This window comes from Alternaria dauci, chromosome 10, assembly GCF_042100115.1.
Source record: "Alternaria dauci strain A2016 chromosome 10, whole genome shotgun sequence".
Classification (NCBI taxonomy): domain Eukaryota; kingdom Fungi; phylum Ascomycota; class Dothideomycetes; order Pleosporales; family Pleosporaceae; genus Alternaria; species Alternaria dauci.
The window spans coordinates 1,226,676-1,245,145 of NC_091281.1; the positions used below are offsets into that span (position 1 = coordinate 1,226,676).

The 18,470-nt window shown below is 52.7% G+C and overlaps 6 protein-coding genes across 6 annotated transcripts; 3 read left to right on the forward strand and 3 right to left on the reverse strand.

Moving 5' to 3' along the window:
• The first annotated feature begins 166 nt into the window (after nucleotides 1-166).
• On the forward strand, nucleotides 167-2,560 carry ACET3X_009818 (uncharacterized protein). Its single transcript, XM_069455975.1, has 3 exons — nucleotides 167-328; nucleotides 392-1,290; nucleotides 1,337-2,560. Exons 1-3 carry the CDS (start codon nucleotides 208-210, stop codon nucleotides 2,522-2,524), a joined length of 2,208 nt encoding a protein of 735 aa, XP_069302651.1. The 5' UTR covers nucleotides 167-207; the 3' UTR covers nucleotides 2,525-2,560.
• A 589-nt stretch (nucleotides 2,561-3,149) lies between these two features.
• Nucleotides 3,150-4,259, forward strand: ACET3X_009819 (uncharacterized protein; the record flags this gene model as incomplete). The annotated part of the gene is made up of 1 exon (XM_069455977.1): nucleotides 3,150-4,259. One exon carries the CDS (start codon nucleotides 3,150-3,152, stop codon nucleotides 4,257-4,259), a length of 1,110 nt encoding a protein of 369 aa, XP_069302652.1.
• Nucleotides 4,260-4,824: 565 nt separating this feature from the next.
• On the reverse strand, nucleotides 4,825-7,240 carry ACET3X_009820 (uncharacterized protein). The gene is made up of 5 exons (XM_069455978.1): nucleotides 6,718-7,240; nucleotides 6,581-6,645; nucleotides 6,263-6,517; nucleotides 5,539-6,213; nucleotides 4,825-5,480 (listed from the first exon to the last, which is right to left on the reverse strand). The coding sequence occupies exons 1-5, from the start codon at nucleotides 6,829-6,831 to the stop codon at nucleotides 5,051-5,053; spliced, it is 1,539 nt and encodes a 512-aa protein (XP_069302653.1). The 5' UTR covers nucleotides 6,832-7,240; the 3' UTR covers nucleotides 4,825-5,050.
• An 877-nt stretch (nucleotides 7,241-8,117) lies between these two features.
• On the reverse strand, nucleotides 8,118-10,562 carry ACET3X_009821 (uncharacterized protein). The gene is made up of 3 exons (XM_069455979.1): nucleotides 10,374-10,562; nucleotides 9,425-10,321; nucleotides 8,118-9,372 (listed from the first exon to the last, which is right to left on the reverse strand). The coding sequence occupies exons 1-3, from the start codon at nucleotides 10,417-10,419 to the stop codon at nucleotides 9,182-9,184; spliced, it is 1,134 nt and encodes a 377-aa protein (XP_069302654.1). The 5' UTR covers nucleotides 10,420-10,562; the 3' UTR covers nucleotides 8,118-9,181.
• Nucleotides 10,563-10,713: 151 nt separating this feature from the next.
• ACET3X_009822 (uncharacterized protein) lies at nucleotides 10,714-13,516 on the forward strand. The gene is made up of 3 exons (XM_069455980.1): nucleotides 10,714-11,629; nucleotides 11,736-12,943; nucleotides 13,016-13,516. Exons 1-3 carry the CDS (start codon nucleotides 11,421-11,423, stop codon nucleotides 13,474-13,476), a joined length of 1,878 nt encoding a protein of 625 aa, XP_069302655.1. The 5' UTR covers nucleotides 10,714-11,420; the 3' UTR covers nucleotides 13,477-13,516.
• Nucleotides 13,517-13,885: 369 nt separating this feature from the next.
• Nucleotides 13,886-17,374, reverse strand: ACET3X_009823 (uncharacterized protein). The gene is made up of 4 exons (XM_069455981.1): nucleotides 17,021-17,374; nucleotides 16,604-16,779; nucleotides 16,049-16,557; nucleotides 13,886-15,874 (listed from the first exon to the last, which is right to left on the reverse strand). The coding sequence occupies exons 1-4, from the start codon at nucleotides 17,263-17,265 to the stop codon at nucleotides 14,159-14,161; spliced, it is 2,646 nt and encodes an 881-aa protein (XP_069302656.1). The 5' UTR covers nucleotides 17,266-17,374; the 3' UTR covers nucleotides 13,886-14,158.
• Between the last annotated feature and the right edge of the window lie 1,096 nt (nucleotides 17,375-18,470).

Here is an 18,470-nt window from a genome sequence, read left to right on the forward strand (position 1 = left end):
TCTGCATTACCGTGGTAATAAAATGAAGGACCGCGAAGAACTGAAAACACAGGTTTAGCCAAAACGAGTGCCCTCGTACTTCGCATAGCAGACCTGGCGCTAAGCGGATCTTTCGGGCATCCCCGCAAAGCACAGACATCGGAGACATCAGACAGCTCCACACAGTGACTTCTTTCGCGGAACACTCGCGCGCAGGCGGAATTAACCATGAGCGCGACATCGCCAACGGACAGGAATGCTGCGAGCGATACGATGAGTCCGGCGAACGACTCGAGCAGTAATTCGAAGCGGAAAAATGAGAATGGCGCGCCCACACAGCGCGCGAAGCGTGAGTAAACTCGATACACGACATGGCATGCGACCAGAAGCTGATTAGGCGTGGGTGGGCTAGGCAACAGATACATAAGCATCGCGTGTAATGAATGCAAAAGACGAAAGATCAAGTGCAATGGCGAGACACCATGCCAACGCTGCGGGAACCTCAACCTCGAGTGCGCCTACGCGCCCAACTGCTGCAACTCGTTCAAGGACAGCGACGAGTTCAAGCAAATGTCAACACACATAACCTCTCTCCAGCAGCAGCTTGATGACCTGTTCCAGAACCTCAGCGCGCTCCGGGCCCAGGTCGACGTGCAGAGCAATGGCTCAATCGGCACACCGTTCAACCCCGACTACCAGCAGACGCCCATGTTGCCTCCCCAATCCGCCCGATCGCGATCCAAATCCTTCAGCAAACACCCTCGCTTCCACGGTCCGACGTCGAATGCGTTCAATGTCGGGGTGGCTAGGTCGAGCCTGAAGACCATGGGCATAAACGCGGGCGAGGAAGGCGAAGACGACGGCCTCTTGACCCGCGACGCAACACCCAGGGCATCCCCTCCATTACCCCACCCCATGGTGTCAAAATGTCCCTTGCATACAGATAAAGACCCAATATGGGCCATCTCCAAGCACGAGGCGATGCGCTTGGTACATGTCTGGCACGAGGAGATGGGCACCATGTACCCTATTCTGGAAGTGGACAAATTGTTACGCTATGCCGAGATGCTCTTCACCTTTGTAGAAGCAGCGGCCAGGTCGGGTCTGATGCAAGCCTCTTACCCTGGGTCAGATGCAATGGTGGACGAACAGACTAGCGTATTGAAGCTCGTTCTCGCAATAACGCTGGTCCTTGAAGGCGGAGGAAAGGATCCTCTGGGCGAAAGACTCTTCGAGAATGTACACAAGATCGTCGACAAGGCCTTGACCGACCCTGTCAGTCTCCATGGAATCAGCCTGTTGGTGCTGACAGTAAGTAGTAGATTCTCATATGGCTGGACTTCGCTCACAAACATAGGCCATGTATCACTTCACGCGCGATGACGAAGCCATGGCCTGGCGCGTGATTGGCCTAGCTGCACGACACTGTCTAGAGTTGGGCTTACATCGTCGCGATACGTATCCGGCTGTCTTTCCCGATCCTGAGGAGCAAGCAGCAGCAATTCGGACTTTCTGGACAATCTATGTGCTCGATCGTCGGTGGAGCTTTGGCACGGGGATGCCTTTTGCGCTGCAAGATGCGGATATTGACACCAATGTGCCGAAGCCGGACATATCTACACACGAGTCTACACCGTACCTCAACGCCATGATATCATACTCTATCATTGGCTCGAAAGTATGGAAATCTGTCGCCGATGTAGGACACCAGGACAAAATCAACAAGGACGACATCTCTTTCCTTGACTTTCAGGTTCTGAACTGGCACCGTACTATACCCGAGTCACTGAAGTTTGTTCACCCGGACAGCGGTAGACAGGTCGAACCTCCTGCACGAGTCCTCCACCGTCTACAGGTCGTGCTCTACCTTCGAGCCAACCAGATGCGAATACTCATCTACCGCCCAGTACTACATACCGCAACGACAATCATGGAGAATCTCGAATTTGCACACGTCGTAGTCAAGGTCGCCAAGGATACGATTCGCATATTGACTTATATCAACCAGACATCGGACATCTACAGAAGCCAGCAGACTATGTACAACTACTTCCTTATATCGGCGCTGGCAGTGCTATTCCTAGCTGTTGCCCATGCGCCAGCCGAATTCAGTCAACAGTCCCGAGACGAGTTCTACATGGCTCTCGAGCTCGTCCGTGGCCTATCGTCGAACTCGTACGTATCGAAACGGCTATGGAGGACGATCAAGACGATCAAGGAGGTCGGACCCCGCCTTGGACTCGTCATACGCAACGAAGATACCCATGATGCACATTCATCGGCTGCCGTTGCAATGGCAGGTCTCGCTGGTCACTCGATGGACGATCTAGCCCTCTTCTCAAATGGCCGTAATGGGTCTAATCTCGATACACCGCATGGAATGGCTAGTGATTTGACGACGTTATTCGAGGCTGCTGGAGGCACCTTCAGTCTCAACGGCTTTGGAGGGACAGCGAACGAACTTCCCAGCTCAAACGGCGAGTTTGTAAATGGTTTCTCACATGAGAATGACGAGCTGGCAAGGATTTTGAGGGACTTGTTTTGATGTACAGCTATTGAGCCAGGGCGCATCTTTTGGTATATGTTGGACATGTATATTGTTATTGTAATACTTATTCTTATTCTGAAACAACATGGCATCGGAATCAGAGACTAGTGTAATGGTACCTACCAAGCTGGCAGGGCCTGGCTAGATCACGTGCCAATCGCTAAGCTCGGCCAGGGCAACCTGCGATCTTCACCTGGCAAAACACAAACTTGCAACATACCTCTGCGACGCTTCGAGACTAGCCGTGCTGATAGCCAGGTAGAATCGGCACACGACACTCCATCGCCCTCTGGCCAGACTCTGCGCTCGCTCGACCCCTCCCCGACCGGCTCTCACCTGCATCACGACTTTCGCCGAGCCCTTCCCTGTCCACTACCCCAACGCCAACACACATGCGATAACAAGGCTGCAAGTGCAGCTTCACAAAAGGAATATACCCTAACCCGCAGCCATCTTGCACGATCCGGCGCCTTTCGCTTCCGTCACGCCTGCACACGTTCACCCCCACATTCGCATTTTCGAACCCCTCCTCGTCCCTGGCATCACGCACGCATTGCGGCTGCGCATCATAATCTGAGCCGCGTCTCGACAGCGGTCTCAACGTCTCTGCACCCAAGACAGCATGTCGTCATCTTCGCAGGTGACCGAGTCGTGGATCGCGTCCTTTTGCGGTCTCTTAGGCCACGAATACTTTGCTGAGGTGTCGGAAGACTTCATCGAGGATGATTTCAACCTGACGGGCCTGCAATCGCAGGTGCCCATGTACAAGGAAGCTTTGGAGATGATACTCGACGTGGAGCCCGAGGACGACGACGACGAAGAAGACGAAGAGGATGAGGAGGATGAGGAGGATGAGATACTGGGCGACGAGAGAGCACCGGGCTACCGAAGGGCAGGCGACCGCAGGCATCTCCGCATAGCGTCCGATCTCAGCGTGATAGAGAGCTCCGCCGAACTCCTCTACGGACTCATACATCAACGCTACATCACCTCCAGGCCAGGTATACAGCAGATGGCTGAAAAGTACGAGCTCCAGCACTTTGGCACCTGCCCGCGCGTAAACTGCAACTCCTGCAAGGTCCTCCCCGTCGGCCTCAACGACAGCCCTGGCCACGAGACCGTCAAGCTATTCTGTCCTTCCTGCCTGGACGTATACACCCCACCCAACTCGCGCTTCCAAACCGTCGACGGTGCCTTCTTCGGCACAACCTTTCCTTCGCTCTTCTTCATGACCTTTACGGATCTCGACATTGGTGGTGGGCTGCGCAACAACACGTCAAACACTATCGATGCACTACAGCAACTACAATCGCAAAGCGCAGACGGCAAGTCGCGGAATACTACACCTTCAAATGTCACTTCCATAAACGGCGTCGCACCGCACAACCTTGCACCTGGTCTCGGCACAGGCAGCATCTACGAGCCACGCATCTACGGCTTCCGAGTCAGCGAGCGCGCACGATCAGGACCCCGGATGAAGTGGTTGCGGATGAGGCCTACCGACGTTACCGAGCTCGACGAGACGAGAAGATACTGGGAAGAACATGATGAGGATGCAGACCGGCCAGACGACGATGACCTCAACATGGTCGACGTAGCAGAAGGCGGAAAAGGTGCGCCAGCAGACCGAAGGAAAAAAGCTATCCGGACACGCAGACGGCCGACAAACGGATCCAACGCTGGTGGGGGCAGCCCAATGGACACCAACGGTGTCGGAGCAGCTGCAGGCTAGAGGTATCCGCAGATATTCGAGCATCTCGATCCTGACGCTACCGAATCTGGGTCAGATTCGTCGACAAACCCAATATCACTGTTCCTGAAAGCTAGGGCGATAGAGGCGCAACGCACAAGGGAGGCCATGTTCAAATGAGTTGGCTTAGTCAAGGACATTCTTGTCACTTTTCTTTCTTCACACCGTCACACTTTTACACAAGGGAGCGGAGCATAGTTGGTTGGGACTATTGGGTTGGGCTTTTCTACGTATTGTTCAAAGAGAGATGTACAAGAGGTGAGGAGTTTTAGCTGATTCTTGATGGAGTTTTCGCCGAGCATGACTCAATGAGAATCCAAGAATTTTACCTGTTCACATCTACGTTCAGTGTCATTGCGCTTCGAGTATTGCATTTGCGTGATGCTTACGAGAAAATCCCCGCAGCGTGGTGTTCCACGGAGATTGCTATGTGCTATGGGGATCTCTGAGACGTCCAAAAACCATTTACTGAGTTGAGTGCGAGACAATCATTGGTGGATATTCAAGATCAAAAGCGATAGTGAACCACACAAGCCACGAGTGATTATAACACAATGAGGATTACAGCTACGTATTCGAGGAGCCATGGTAAAGAGGTGACTCGATAGTAAGTTTCCTCTGTCCTTCCCAGGTCCGATTCAATCATTTACATCGTCGATAACCGCTTAGATACACGTACACAGCGTCAAGCTTCCCTAGACTTTATTGAAACAAAATGGTATAGAGCGATATATGGTGCGAAAATAACAACTGAAATGCAAACCACAAGCTTCTTATGCACGGTGTGCCCATTCAGCAAGCTGGTTGGCCGAATCAACAGATTCTTGGTTCTTCTCGTGGTGGCTCGTCATGGCCATGCCAGCACCGTGGCCTTCGAGCGAATGCGTTGACATGCCCTCGTCGATCATGTCGTCGTCATCAGGGATCTTGACCTCACGGGTAAGCTCGACGTAGTCGTACGCGAACTCGCCAATCTCGACGTCATCGATACCAGCAGCCTCTTCCTCCTCAGTGGCACGGAGCCTGAAGGCGGGAATGAACTTGCCAATGAAGTCGAGAGCTCCGAGGATAAGGCAGGTCCCTAGGAATGAGTAGGCGCCGCCAGTGAAGGAATCGGCAAGTTGGTAGCCGAGTTGTACCCAATGGTGGTTGAGCCAGCCACCGTCGATAACAGTGTAACCATCGAGATGCGCAATGTAGTCACTGTGTGATAGTTAGTAACGTGGATTCAGAAGGAAGATTGATATCGTGCACGACTTACGTAGCAAAAAACGCAGTGAGAATGTTTCCAATGAAGCCACCAACGCCGTGGACAGCGAAGATATCGAGGGCGTCATCGCAACGGAGGAAATACTTGAGCTTCGTCGCGTAGTTGCAAGCAACACCACCGCACACACCGAAAACAACGGCAGCCCAGGCAGGGACATATCCGGAACCAGGAGTGATGCAGACAAGACCAGCGATAACACCGGAGCAGAAGCCAACCGTGGACCACTTACGTTCCAAACGGTAGTCAACCAGGCACCAGGTGATACCACCAACACAGGCAGCAAGATTTGTGCATACAGCAGCCATGATAGCGCGTAGGTTGGCAGATAGTGCTGAACCAGCGTTGAAGCCGAACCATCCCACCCACATGAATACAGTGCCGATAACAATGTGCGTGACGTTGTGGGGGCGGTAGTTGAGCTCCTGGGTGCCGTGTCCACTTCGCTTTCCAAGCATGTACGAGTAGGCGAGGGCAGCACATCCGGATGCGATATGAACAGGAGTTCCACCGGCAAAGTCCAAGCCACCCATTTGGAAGACCCATCCAGATGCGTTCCAGGTCCAGCATGCAATGGGATCATAGATGATGGTTGTCCAGACAAACATGTAGATGATGCAAGGCAGCATGCGTCCTCGCTCGGCGACAGCTCCAACGGCAAGTGCAACACTGGTTCCGATTAGCATCAATTGGAGGATCAAAGTGTGAAGAGACATACGTAATGGCAGCGAACATGCCCTGGTAGACACAGAACATGAGATCAGGAATACGCGGACTTCCCACCGAAGGAGCACCCAGCACGTTCATCAGGCCAAAGTTGTCCAGCGCACCAATGTACTTTCCGGCCTTGTGCGAAAACGCTAGAGAGTAGCCCCAGAAGAACCATTGGAAAGAGACGACTGCAGTCGCCATAACAGACAGCCATAGTAGCGATAGCGCCGACTTCCTTCGCGCCAATCCAGAATAGAAGAAGCTGCGGTTCCGTTAGACCTGTATACATGGTTGTAAAGTCTCAAAGTGGAGTTTGGTTACTGACCCTACACCCGGTATCATGAGAAGCACGAGGGCGGTTGATGTGAGCATCCAAGCGATATCGCCGGGCTAGAGAAACATGGCGTTAGCCCCGCGTAACCACCCACACCTTACGGTTCCGTCTCTGGTAGCCAAACTCACATTGTAGAACACATTGAGGTTGTATAGCCTCGAATCGCCTCCTGTGGGATCTGTGGTATTGCCGAACGTCTCCAGAGGGAGTGTGGGATCCAATCCCGAAGATACCGGATCCATCTCGCCGTTTCCCGGGTCGTCGCTCTTTCGATTAGATGCTCTTTGGGCTTAAATTTAGTATGTATTGGCAATGCGCGGTTCGTGGCGAAAAATCCGAAAAGATGGGAGGAATGATGTAAATTCCAGAGAGTCGTAGAGAAAGAGAAGGGATTGGGTGCCGGCGGATGGAAAAGTGTAGATTGGTCGATCGCTACACGGTCAGGGACTTGCAAGTGTGCAGTTGACCCTTGGCATGCGCCCCAATACTGAACAAGCCAAAAAGTAAAAGGTCGCCACTGGGGGGAACGCTCAAACAAAGAGCATGTGCAAAGGCGTTGCTAAGTATAAAGGATAGGCGAGTCGCTTGGTTGACAAGCTCACGAACCAACAGCTAAAGCGAGGGGTCTGTGGTGGCTATATGGCGGCTGAGCGTCAGGAAAGAGTATCAAAGCTTCATCGTTTCCGCGACAGAATAGGCGATGCCGCTTTGGTAATCTCCCAGCAAACAGGCATGAACATCCCCCTCTCCCGAATGCACGAACGCCACGGCAGTGGGGTGTTTGATAGCTGGTGACGGGATGGAAGGCAATGGCCCCAAGGCCCTTGTCAGCCAATGTCCGACTACGAGTCGTCGCTAAGCAAAATGCCAAACTGCAGGGTGCCGGCCACACTTGGGACGCGGCGCTGAGCCTGTTGCGGCTGTCGAACCACAGGCGTGGGATGACAGTATGATCGATTGCCGCGAGGCCTGGATGCGATCCCTTTTTTTTTTGGTTCCACCATGCAGTGGAGCAGTCTTGGTGATCTTTCGCTTTTCAGTGACTACAGTGTGCTCTGTGTCTCTTTTTTGATCGACGTGATTACTCATTCGCTTCGCCTTGGGATACCAGCTAGCCTCCATGGGAGAGCCCTGATGTTGACGGCTATCAGCGAAATGATTCGAAAACATTGTTCACAGCTTGGGACAAGAGGGTGAGCAAGGGTAGTGATAACGTGAGAGCGGCTGATAGGCTGCGCCGAACACTTGGAGTTTGAAAACACGTCGAGGCCATCCCTGGCCTAACATCTTCGGGTGTCGGGCGAGCCCGTATTTGGCAAGGTGCGTGCTTAGCGCACACATGGCCATTAGAGACACCATGTAGCCTGTCGTTCCCGAGTACTGTATGGGGAATCTGGGGCTCTTGACTTCTTGTCTTGTGGTGTGATCAGGCTGTTAGAGTTTGCCAGTGCTCAATCTGAAGTCGATCAAACTTGGCTCCCCCCAGATGCCATCGGAAATGGCCTCGAGATCCCTTATCTCTGTTGCCGTTTTCTTATCCCACGCCGAGCCGTGACGGCCACTCTGCCTACATCCCGCGACTGCTCCGCAGCCACCTCCAACAACCTTCACATGCGCCATGCAGGTCCAACGGGGATCCTCGCCCCTGACATCATCTCACCATGTTTCTGCTCACGTCTGGAATAGCATCACACCATCCTGCTGGATACGCTGTTCGCCTCGTCTACCGCAATCGTCCGTCTTGTATTGATCTATATTGCTTTTGTTGGCGCCAGCTGCCGCTAGCCCTGAGACTCACCGATGGATGCCGCAGCTAGGTGCGTGTGAGAACGATGCTCAGCCTCGAATATATGGACCCTGCCACTGCCCTATCTCTGCATTTGACATGAGTATTTCCGCATGATAGCTGTTGTGGGCGCGATCTGGCTAGAAATACCGACTGTACGGTTATTGGCATGTGAGTGTCAGGGGGAATAGGCTGACACTGTTGAGATATGGGTACAAGGCTGTCAAATGGGGGACTTTACGAGCTTTGATTCGAGCAGGTTGGCTAAGTACTGTCTTGGTCATGTTTCCATCCCTTGGCCTTGTATTGTTCTCCTGTCTGATTCCATCGACTCTCTTAGTTGCCAAAAATCTATGCATGTTGTGGCCTCGGCCGAACGTTTTGAAGGCTCGGTAATCACGAGAACTGCTATTGCATGCATTGTTGTTGACACGTCCGTGTCGACGGCAGTGAAAGTGATGCGGCCCACAGCAGTTGAACACAGGGCCAAGAGACTTTTCTTGTATGTAACCACATGTGCGCGTACTACTGTATGGCTACTTGCGTAGACTTTGAGAACAAATTATGCTACCAGGGTATTCGATTTGAAGGGCAAGGTTGTGGTGCAGCCGTTTTAGTGGCTCATCACGCCTTGCCGTCATAGTCTCCAGGTTCTCCATAATGTGGGCAATTTTGCGTCGTTCGGTTGAACTAGCCTGCGCCACGAGCCGTCGGGCTGTAGTAAATATGCACACATGTCCGAGAAAGGTGAGCCGCGGTAAATCATGACATCTGGTGGAAGAGCTTCCAGATCCGCGGACGATGTCTCAAGCATGAAGAGGTGTGCCAGATCCTACCGGAGTATTTGCCCCAGGTGTTGCAGGGTCGGTACCGGCTTTCTTCTTCTTCTTCTTTTTCCGCGGTATCAGCGCCGGCGGGTTCATGACAGCACTGCGTAGAGATAGGTAGGAGCCGCAGGTCATGCAGAGATTATCGGGAAGATTTGGGTTGCAGAAGACTGTTTGCAGTTAGCATTCTGTCGAGTGGGGAACAAGCATGGTCCAACTTACTGCTCAAGCACACGCTGCATACGAAGCCAATATCGACGACGTTCCTGTGGCAGAAACATGCTGCACGAAAATCGACACCGCCAGCGCTAGGGACGATCAGGCTTGTTCGTGCTGTTACATCTGGTAGGAATGCCATCATCAGATACTGTAGCAGACCTTCTGGACGGTCCGGTTTCATGTATACGCCTCCAGTGGCATCGCTCGCTTGCTGCAATAGCACAGTGTCGCCAGCCAGTTTCAATATGTCTATGGGTATTCGCTTTCTTTGTGCGGCAAATATCGAGTTCATGACGGGTATGTACTGATTGGCGAGGTCGCCGGATACCGAGACGATGAGGATGCGAGACGTGAGGGGCACGCGGTCGACGTGGATGTTTTCCGAATCGGCGAGTGCTGCCAGAGCTGTGCTGTCGGCGGATGCGGCGGTCGGAGCATGGAGGATGGTTTGCTTATTGATGTGAGTGAGAGCCATGGAGAGAGCACCGCCTATGAGTGTGGTAGGCGTTGCTTCCAGGTGGCTCTCTTTTGTCTCGTTGAGCAGCCTGGCGAAGTTGCGTAGGATTGCGCTCTCGACGATAGCAAAGGGGCGGTACTTGTTTGCACTCTCTGCCATGTGGTGTTGCTTGTCCTTTCCATGTCCATTCGTCTGAACATGGCCATTTGTGCCGCCGCGCCGCGACTGTGGCAGCGCGTCTGCAGGCGTCGGATACAGAAACGTCGTCTTGTGCGAGTGCGAAGCGATGACAGCAACTTCGTTTCCGTTTGCCGAGGCCAGGTGCGCGTTGACGAAGACGAGGATGTTGGCCAGGGCGGCAGAGAGTGAGAGCGTCGACGACAGATGCGCCCAGGCATGTGGATTGGTATCGAGCACAATGGCCAGCAGCGACGGCGGCGGGGCTGCGACATGTTAGCTGTGACTGTACCCGGGCGAGCAGTTCCGATTGCATGCCTTCTTCTGTCTTGACGTGACGGTCGGAACCGTCAATGGTATTCATTGTACCGGCACGTGCTTCTCTCTAGGGCACTGCGAAGACGACTTTCGGTTCAGATTCCGTACATGGCGCGGCAAGGCGAACACGTCCTTGTCTCAAGCTTGCACTCGTTGCCCGCGTGGTGCGCTGTTAAAACACCAGCCTTTGCTCGCTTCAGTCGATGAGGTCAACTTCGCGACCGCCTAACACACTGCGCCCGTGCGTCACCCGCGTTCCCACGTGAGCGCGCTGCACTCGACACCCAACCCATTCGCCGTTTCTTCGGGCAATTACCCATCCTCACTGCTTGGCTGCTACACACGACACACATGACTGCTCTGTCCCGGGAATCATCTACGAATATATTTTGCAAGGATACCTCTCTCTCTATCCGTGCATTGACAGGCTTGTGGCTTACAAGACCCATGTATTCCCAGTCTGACTGTGTATAAACAGCACGACTTCCCACTCTTCTCTGAGGCTTCTTGCCGAAATGCGCACGTCCAAATATGTATATAAAGACAAACGACTCCTACCTTCCACAACTCGGATGCATTACTGCATAGGTAGCCAAGGAATCAATCCAAGTCTGTGCTAGAAATTCGCCAACGCCATCTCACAGAAAGAGACGGAGCTGCGCTTTACCGAGGGTTGGAATTGGATCGTGGAGACGTCGAATGGCCTGATTCAGGACTTGCTGCAAGACTGCTGTTGTGTCCGTCGCTACGTGCCCTCACCAGAGCTAGTTTGGCAATCTACCGAGGCTCACGAGACAGACTCGCCCCATGCCATGCACCATCAAGGACTGAGCCCACTGCTGGCAGTCGACATGTCACCTTACCAAAGGCTTGCTGTTTGACCACCCCGCATCCTTTTACACACCCACTTCTCTCTAGCGACTCAGCCACCCGTCAAGGCGTCCGGTTAAAGTCTAGCTTCAACCAAGCTCGTGTCGACGTCCCATCATTTAAGAGCCATCGTTTCCCTGTCCTGTTCATCAGCTACCCGGTTGCAATACCGCCAACATGATTACAGAAACGATACGACGAGTGAACGGCTATGAAAAGAATGCCTACACATACTATCCTGTCATTATTGTCGGTGCTGGCGCATCTGGCATTGCCATGGCCTGTCAGCTGAAGCAGCAACTCGGATTTGATCAATTTCGCGTTTTCGATCGTCAAGCAGGCATCGGAGGAACTTGGTGGATAAATCGCTATCCCGGTGTTGCATGGTATGAAACTCCCTGAAATCTGCCGAGTAATGCCCGTGCTGGTACCAGGCCCTTTTGGATTCAGCCGCCACAACCGTTTTCATCAACCAGGGCTAATACTACACAGTGATGTGCCCGCCGTCTTCTACTCTTTTAGCTTTGCTCAAAACCCCAACTGGACCTCGTTCCATCCCCCTGGCAAAGAAATCGTACGCTACTACCACGAAGTATGCGAGAAGTACCGCATCACAGACAAATTTGAGCTCAATACAGACATCGAAAGCTGCAGATGGCTAGAAGACGAACAGCTATGGGAGGTCACTCTTCGTCGTATGGTAGCAGGCATGGGCGATCTCTCATCAAAGGAGCGCATGAAGATCGCACAGGAGAAGGGCGAACATACAGTGTACTCGGAGACTGAGATTGTGAAATCAAAGGTCGTGCTCAGCTGCGTCGGGGGCCTGGTCGAGCCAAGAGGCTGGCCAAAGGAGATCAAGGGCATTGAAAATTTCAAGGGTAAAATGTTTCATTCGGCAAGGTGGGATGAAAGCGTCGACTTTACCGACAAGAACGTTGTCGTTGTTGGTACTGGGTGCAGCAGCGCCCAACTCGTGCCCCGTCTACCCAAGGCGCCGTACAACGCCAAATCAGTCACTCAGTTGATGAGATCGCCACCATGGGTTGTTCCAGCTCCATCACCGCCCGGCGGTGATGAATGGTGGGAGAAGCATGGCTCCAAGATCATGAGGAATGTACCAGGGCTCAAGGAGCTACTTCGTTTCCTTATCTTTGCCTCCGCCGAAGCTGGTTTCCTTAGGCTCTTCCCCAACACCCCGTATGCTGAGAAAGGAAGGAAGGCCTACGAAGAGAAGACGCTTCGCTTCATGCGGGAACGCGTGCCCGAAAAGTACTGGGACATCATGACGCCAGACTACGGTGTCGGTTGCAAACGCCGCATATTCGACCAGGGGTGGCTGCGCAGTTTGAACGACCCGAAGATTGAGCTCACGACTCAGCCGCTGAAGAGGGTCACCGAGTATGGCGTTGTCATTGGCCCCGGTGTGACGTATCCAGCCAACGCAAAGAAGGAGGACTACCCAGAGCGAGAGATACCCGCAGATGTCATTGTCCTCGCAAACGGTTTCGATACGACACGATGGCTCCATCCGCTCAAAGTCATAGGCAAGGGCGGAAAAGATCTGGTACAAGTAATGGAAGATCGAGGAGGCGCTCAAGCCTACCAAGGCACGGCTGTCGATGGTTTCCCAAACTTCATGATGATCTTTGGACCCAACACGGCTACTGGGCATTCTAGTGTCGTCATGGCCAGCGAGAGTGAGTCTCCTCCCTCTTTACCAGCATAACGCGCCCAGCTGCTCTGAAGATGAATACTAACACAGACTCCAGATATGGTGAACTACTCTCTAAACTTCATCCGCCTCCTTCTCACAAACGAAGCCCGTACCGTCGATGTCAAGCACTCCGCCGAGGTTGCCTACACGACTGAACTGCAGCATGCGCTCAAGAACACCGTATGGCAGAGTGGCTGTTCGAGTTGGTACTTTACAGTCAATGGTTGGAATGCCACCGTATACCCATATACGCAAATCGACTTTTGGCGGAGATGCACTTTCCCCAAGTGGAACGACTGGAACGTCGAGTACACAAACAAGGGCATTGCGAGGATGAGGGCGCGCAGAGTGGTCAGGATGCTCGCGCTCGTGCTTGTGATTGGTGGAGCGTGGAGGTTGTGGCAAAGTGGACTGGGTTTGAAGGATGTGAAGGGTCTATTGAGAGGTGTGGTGCAGGCGTCTTTCAGGAATATTATGGAGGTTCGGGAGATGATTAAAAAGACTCTTTTGGCTTAAGAGTAACTCAGTGTACTCATGAATTGAACATGAGAGACAATAACAGTGCATCTATCCACTTGGTAGCAGATAAGCTATTTTGGTATGTCGACCGGTTTATGCTGCGTTATCATGACCGCGGCATGTCAGTTATTCTGTACCGGACCTTAACATCTGTCGATTCCGCTTCGTACCCCTAGTTCTTGGGGCGTAGCTCCACGGGAGAGGAAACAGTTCTCTTCCGACGGGCGGTTTCAGTGTACCACATCTGATCACTAGTCAACGGCGGGCTAGACTGTGTCGATTCTCATGTTGTGGTGTGCACAACACATTAAGCACATTCATCAATCGCGTGAGCGTGAAGAAGTATCCAGACCACAAGCACCATCACTCAAATTGCCACGCGCATGTTTGGTAAGACTGAAGTGTAGAGTCGTGGACGTGATTCAATTCATATCGTCATGCTGAGCAGCATATTTCAGAAGCAACCTCATTCGTCGTCGCCAACAAACATGCTTTTCCAATTATGTTCCCATTCCCTTGGCCATCACCTGGAGTAACAAACGTACGCAGAAGAATACGACAAGGAAATGGATATCTTCGCAGAGAAACATGCCGCCGATCCAAAGAAATTCCAAAAAAGAAGTTTTCCGTTAAGCAAGAGAAATTCGTGACACCGTGCTCGATGATTGAGCTATTCTTCTCATGCCCCTGCTGTCAGATCATTACCAGCACCGAGCCAGTCCGCATCTCCAAGGCCCATGTTGTAGTCCAGTGCCGAATCGTCAAAATTGAACGCCTCACCGACTGCATCCAGATTGAGCAACTGATCGAAATCACCATCGTCGAACTCGTTGTTCAGTGGTAAGCTAGAAAAAAGCATCTCATCATCCTGGTGGTGGTTGATATTGTTGGTGAAAGGATTCGATGGTAGGTCCATCGCGCTCCACTTGTTGAAATTCAAAGAGTTCATGTTGGAGATTCCGTGGGAGTTTGATGCAGGAGCCGTGACACTAGTCAAGTGTGACTCCTCCGCGATAGTGATACTAGGCATGTGCTCGTGATCAGAATCTGGCGGTGTAGATGCAAGGAAAGTCTCGAGGCGACGAGCGACTTCCTCGTCGGTGACATTAGGCTGGTTATGCTGCTTTTCCAAAGCGAGCATGTTGGTAGTGCCGTGGTCTGGCGGCGGAGTCAGTGTTGAGGGCCGCACATTTTGCGTTGCAGCTGTCGTTGTGTTGGCCATATCGAGTCGTCTTCCGGCATCTACAAGATCCTCTACGCTCGTCACAGGTGACGGCTTGGGCATTGTCACAGCTTGAGCAGCTGCCACAGGAGCAACACGGATGCCTGCTTTGCGAATGGCGGCTTCTAGGAAAGCCACAGAGTAATCGGCAGCAGCGTAGACATCTCGCAGCTTGCCCATGACAGCCATGCATTGGCAGAAACCACGTAGAGATGACCGGCGAGTCTCTTCCTCTGGCGCCTTGATGTCAAGTAGGTGGATGATAATTGCTGGTAAAAGAACGGTGACGCCCGTTGTTGGCAGGTACTTGACGAGACCACCGACGTCTAGACGTTGTGCGATCGATGTGATCGCTGAAGCTGCACGACGAACATTCCGGCGGGAAACATCTAGGAGATCAGATTCGACATTCTCCTTTGCTGGGCCGCTTATTGGTCCGCCGTGTGCGTTTGGTAAAACCTGAGGCCGATGCAAGGCAGACAGCGTAGTGAAAAAGACCATGTGCAATAGCGACCTTGCAAGATCAATTGCTGCCTCGCCGCTGGGCGTGTCTGTATACTTGGCCTCTTCTGGGAGTTCCGACACCCATCTCTGCAGTTCTTCATCGCAAGCCTTGACCTCACTGGTCTCGGGATCCAGTTTCTTCGGAAGCAACATTATGGTTGTGCGGTCATTCTGAAGACCGTGGTTGTTGTTCAGTACGCAGTATTGCTTTGAAAGCACATGAGAAATGCATAGACACAGTCGAGCCTTTTCGATGCACATGATAGCTAGCTGCCGCTGCGCATCCACGTCTCGTGCAATGCGACAGTCAGCTGGTAAGCAGGTGATTGAATCCGGAAGAGGTCTAATCTCGAAATCATCCAACGTCAGCATAGGCACATCGAAATCCTCGGACTTTATTCTTGTCGGTCGTCGCATGCCAAGCGCAATGAGTCGGTCGCGCATGTATGTTGACCACCATATCCGCTTCCAGAGCTTGACGCGTTTGCTATCCAGGTTGGTGTTATCTGGATTGCGGTGCAGCCCGATAGTGTGGGCAACGGACGTCGCAACGCCCATCCAGTGCCACGTGTCTTTCTGGTCATCGGGAGTCTCGTAGTAATACGTCAGCAGCAAGAGTGCTTGAACGAGTGACACGCGATCGGACTCGTAATCAAAATCGTAGAGGATCTGGCGGCACAGTTAGTTTGATATTCACATGCTGTCGGTCCATTGTGCGCCCATTGATCTTCACATGTTGGCATGTGCGCGGAACTTCGGTATGTCCGAAACGCTCCGGTTGTGTTTGTGATCGGTCGGCCGAATGTGATTTGCCAAGTCTTCTGAGAAGGGGTCACAACTTACTCTAGTCTTTTGGAAAAAGTCCTTGCGCGCGTCTTTTCGAGTAGCGTAGCCAGCAGTATGCAGGTATTCCATGTCAACAAACGCAGATCCAGCAAACATAACGGCCTGGAACAGAATCAAGCTAACTTTCCCTCTGCTACCGTCTCTTTTGTCAATCATCGACAAGAAGTCATGCAGATCCAAAAGGGGCATGTACGGGTGAACGAACTCAACGTATGCACGGAGCATTTCGCCGCGAAGATTCCCCTTTGGTACAGAGAGTGCGCCTTTCTTCTCCAGATACGCAATCTCATCAGGTCCGATTTTGGCCGGAAGAGGTTTGATGAATCGAGGCAACTCGCCAGGTGCGGGCTTCTGGGGTAAACTTCCAAAGAAAGGTGCTCGAGGTTCGTTGGAAAATGGCGAAAACGGAAGCGTAGGTAGGCCATTGATTTGCGAGGTGATGGAAAGACGGCGCTGGATGTCCGAAATGCTCGCGACAGAACTAATACGATGTCCATGGCTTTGATCTGTATTGCGGTTAGTCTAGGTCAAAAAATGATTCAACGAACGTACATATCGAATGTGGTACGTGCTCGTCTCTTCTGGATTCCGCCTCATGTGATCCTCGCGACGAAGATCGCTTTAGGTTTCGAGCACCATCGAGTGCATCACGCGATACGATTTTGCGAGTGGCAGTTGCAGTTGTGCTTGTGTTTTCCATGGGTTGTTCGTCATCTTTGCTCCATTTCCTGCAGCTGTTAGTACGAGTCGCACATGTGGAGTAAGCGCATCGGCTGCCGTTGGCTCAGATGCTTTCGGCAACTATCATAGATCCAACGCTCTCCAAGTGGCTAGGCCGAAAGTAGCGAGCCCTCAGCAGATGTTGCATGACGACACTAGATGAAACATGCCATGTCGAAAGTGTTGACCAAACAACAGCGCGGTTTGCTTGCAGAGACGCCGAATGTTGCATAGGAATGTGGAACTAACTTTTTGCGCCTGCTTTCTGACACAATGCAGTCGACTTCGTCGAGTCGGCAGTTTGTGCAAGGAGCGCCGTGCTCTGTGACATTGCATCGCACTTTGCGAGCTCGACAGCATTGACACGCTTTGGAAGCCCTCCTTTTTACTGAACGTCCGGTTGCATGTCCGTCAAAGCCGGCCTGGGTGGCTTTCCGTTTCGGTGCTTGGATGTCGTTATGATGGTCGGACGGGGATGCAGAATAATCAGACATGGTGACAAGGTATCAATGTCTGGTGTCTGAGTTGGAAGTTGGAAGCACAATAGGTTGCAAATAACGATAAAAACTCCTACCACACGCGAGGGGCCTGGGGGCACCCGAGGATTATAAAGACCATAATTCGCGAGAGTGGATTGCATGCCAGGGCTAGTCGTGTGCTAGGACACGCAGACAAGCCACGCTTCACCTGGTACGCTTTAACGCTCATGACGCCGCCCCGTCCCCACTGGGGATCCTTAGTTAGTACCCCAGTCCCCCAGATGCGGCTGGTCGGCGCTTCATCCTTGGCAACAAAGACGCCGATGCCCCTCGGATGTCATCGGGACAAAGGCCGCTCCTGGATACAATCGCGTTTGGCAACGTCAGCTGCCTGTCCATTCCTTGTGCACGGGCAAGATACCGCGGTTCTTGGATTCGCTTGAAGCCGACTCTGCCCTGCAGCTTGTGACCATCAAGAACACGCTCGACCCGACTGCCACCGACATTTGGCACGCGAGTACCCAAATCACTGACGGAGACTCGAGTCATGAAAGTTGTGGGGTCGACGGCACTTCGATCCACAGAGAGTCCCACAAAGACGAGCCTGGCGTAGGATCATCGCTGTTGAGCGCGGAAATGAACATCCCAGGGACGGCGCGATTGGAGTCTGTGAGCGGAAGGCCATGACCAAGCCAGACAGCTCTGGATTCTATAGCCGAAGTGCTAGCTGTCTCGGGTGCACGTGAGGACACATAGGCGTCCAAATGTGTTTGCGGCTTTTTGCCAGCCGTACAGACAGGTCCAATGCCCCGACACAACCCCCAATAAAATCTGCATCCTTGACCCTAGTGGGCACGGTGCTTTGCCGGCTTTTTGCGACGTGATGAGAGCTGGCTGACCGCTCTCCAACGATGATTACTTACATCGATGTGCGGCGGACGGAAGGTTGGCAGCCATGATGACGTGCACAAGAAGTGTACGCGGTTGAGCGAGTGTATGCAGTCGGCGTTCGGAGCAAAGGCTCTTTTCCAACTGGGTGGATGCGGTTATGTCCAAATGGACGAGTTAGCGAACGCCTGGAGGTTGATCTCTGGCATGCAGCCAAAATTGCGGGGAACACACGCTTTCCTCTCTCGGTGAAGTCTCGGACGACGCCATGCCGTTGCATGTGGCAGTGAGAAGGCAGCCACCAATCTGCAGTGCAGACGTTCCATCCTTCC

Coding starts and splice junctions, on each gene's coding strand:
- ACET3X_009821 (XM_069455979.1), bottom strand. CDS start 10,419: ATGAATACCATTGACGGTTCCGACCGTCACGTCAAGACAGAAGAAG. Junction 10,322..10,373: donor TCACGTCAAGACAGAAGAAG/GCATGCAATCGG, acceptor AACATGTCGCAG/CCCCGCCGCCGTCGCTGCTG. Junction 9,373..9,424: donor ATGCAGCGTGTGCTTGAGCA/GTAAGTTGGACC, acceptor AACTGCAAACAG/TCTTCTGCAACCCAAATCTT.
- ACET3X_009820 (XM_069455978.1), bottom strand. CDS start 6,831: ATGGATCCGGTATCTTCGGGATTGGATCCCACACTCCCTCTGGAGACG. Junction 6,214..6,262: donor GGCATGTTCGCTGCCATTAC/GTATGTCTCTTC, acceptor AATCGGAACCAG/TGTTGCACTTGCCGTTGGAG. Junction 5,481..5,538: donor CTCACTGCGTTTTTTGCTAC/GTAAGTCGTGCA, acceptor ACTATCACACAG/TGACTACATTGCGCATCTCG.
- ACET3X_009822 (XM_069455980.1), top strand. CDS start 11,421: ATGATTACAGAAACGATACGACGAGTGAACGGCTATGAAAAGAATGCC. Junction 11,630..11,735: donor CGCTATCCCGGTGTTGCATG/GTATGAAACTCC, acceptor AATACTACACAG/TGATGTGCCCGCCGTCTTCT. Junction 12,944..13,015: donor TGTCGTCATGGCCAGCGAGA/GTGAGTCTCCTC, acceptor CACAGACTCCAG/ATATGGTGAACTACTCTCTA.
- ACET3X_009823 (XM_069455981.1), bottom strand. CDS start 17,265: ATGTCTGATTATTCTGCATCCCCGTCCGACCATCATAACGACATCCAA. Junction 16,780..17,020: donor TCAGAAAGCAGGCGCAAAAA/GTTAGTTCCACA, acceptor TAACAGCTGCAG/GAAATGGAGCAAAGATGACG. Junction 15,875..16,048: donor ACTTTTTCCAAAAGACTAGA/GTAAGTTGTGAC, acceptor CTGTGCCGCCAG/ATCCTCTACGATTTTGATTA.
- ACET3X_009818 (XM_069455975.1), top strand. CDS start 208: ATGAGCGCGACATCGCCAACGGACAGGAATGCTGCGAGCGATACGATG. Junction 329..391: donor GCCCACACAGCGCGCGAAGC/GTGAGTAAACTC, acceptor TGGGTGGGCTAG/GCAACAGATACATAAGCATC. Junction 1,291..1,336: donor TCAGCCTGTTGGTGCTGACA/GTAAGTAGTAGA, acceptor TCACAAACATAG/GCCATGTATCACTTCACGCG.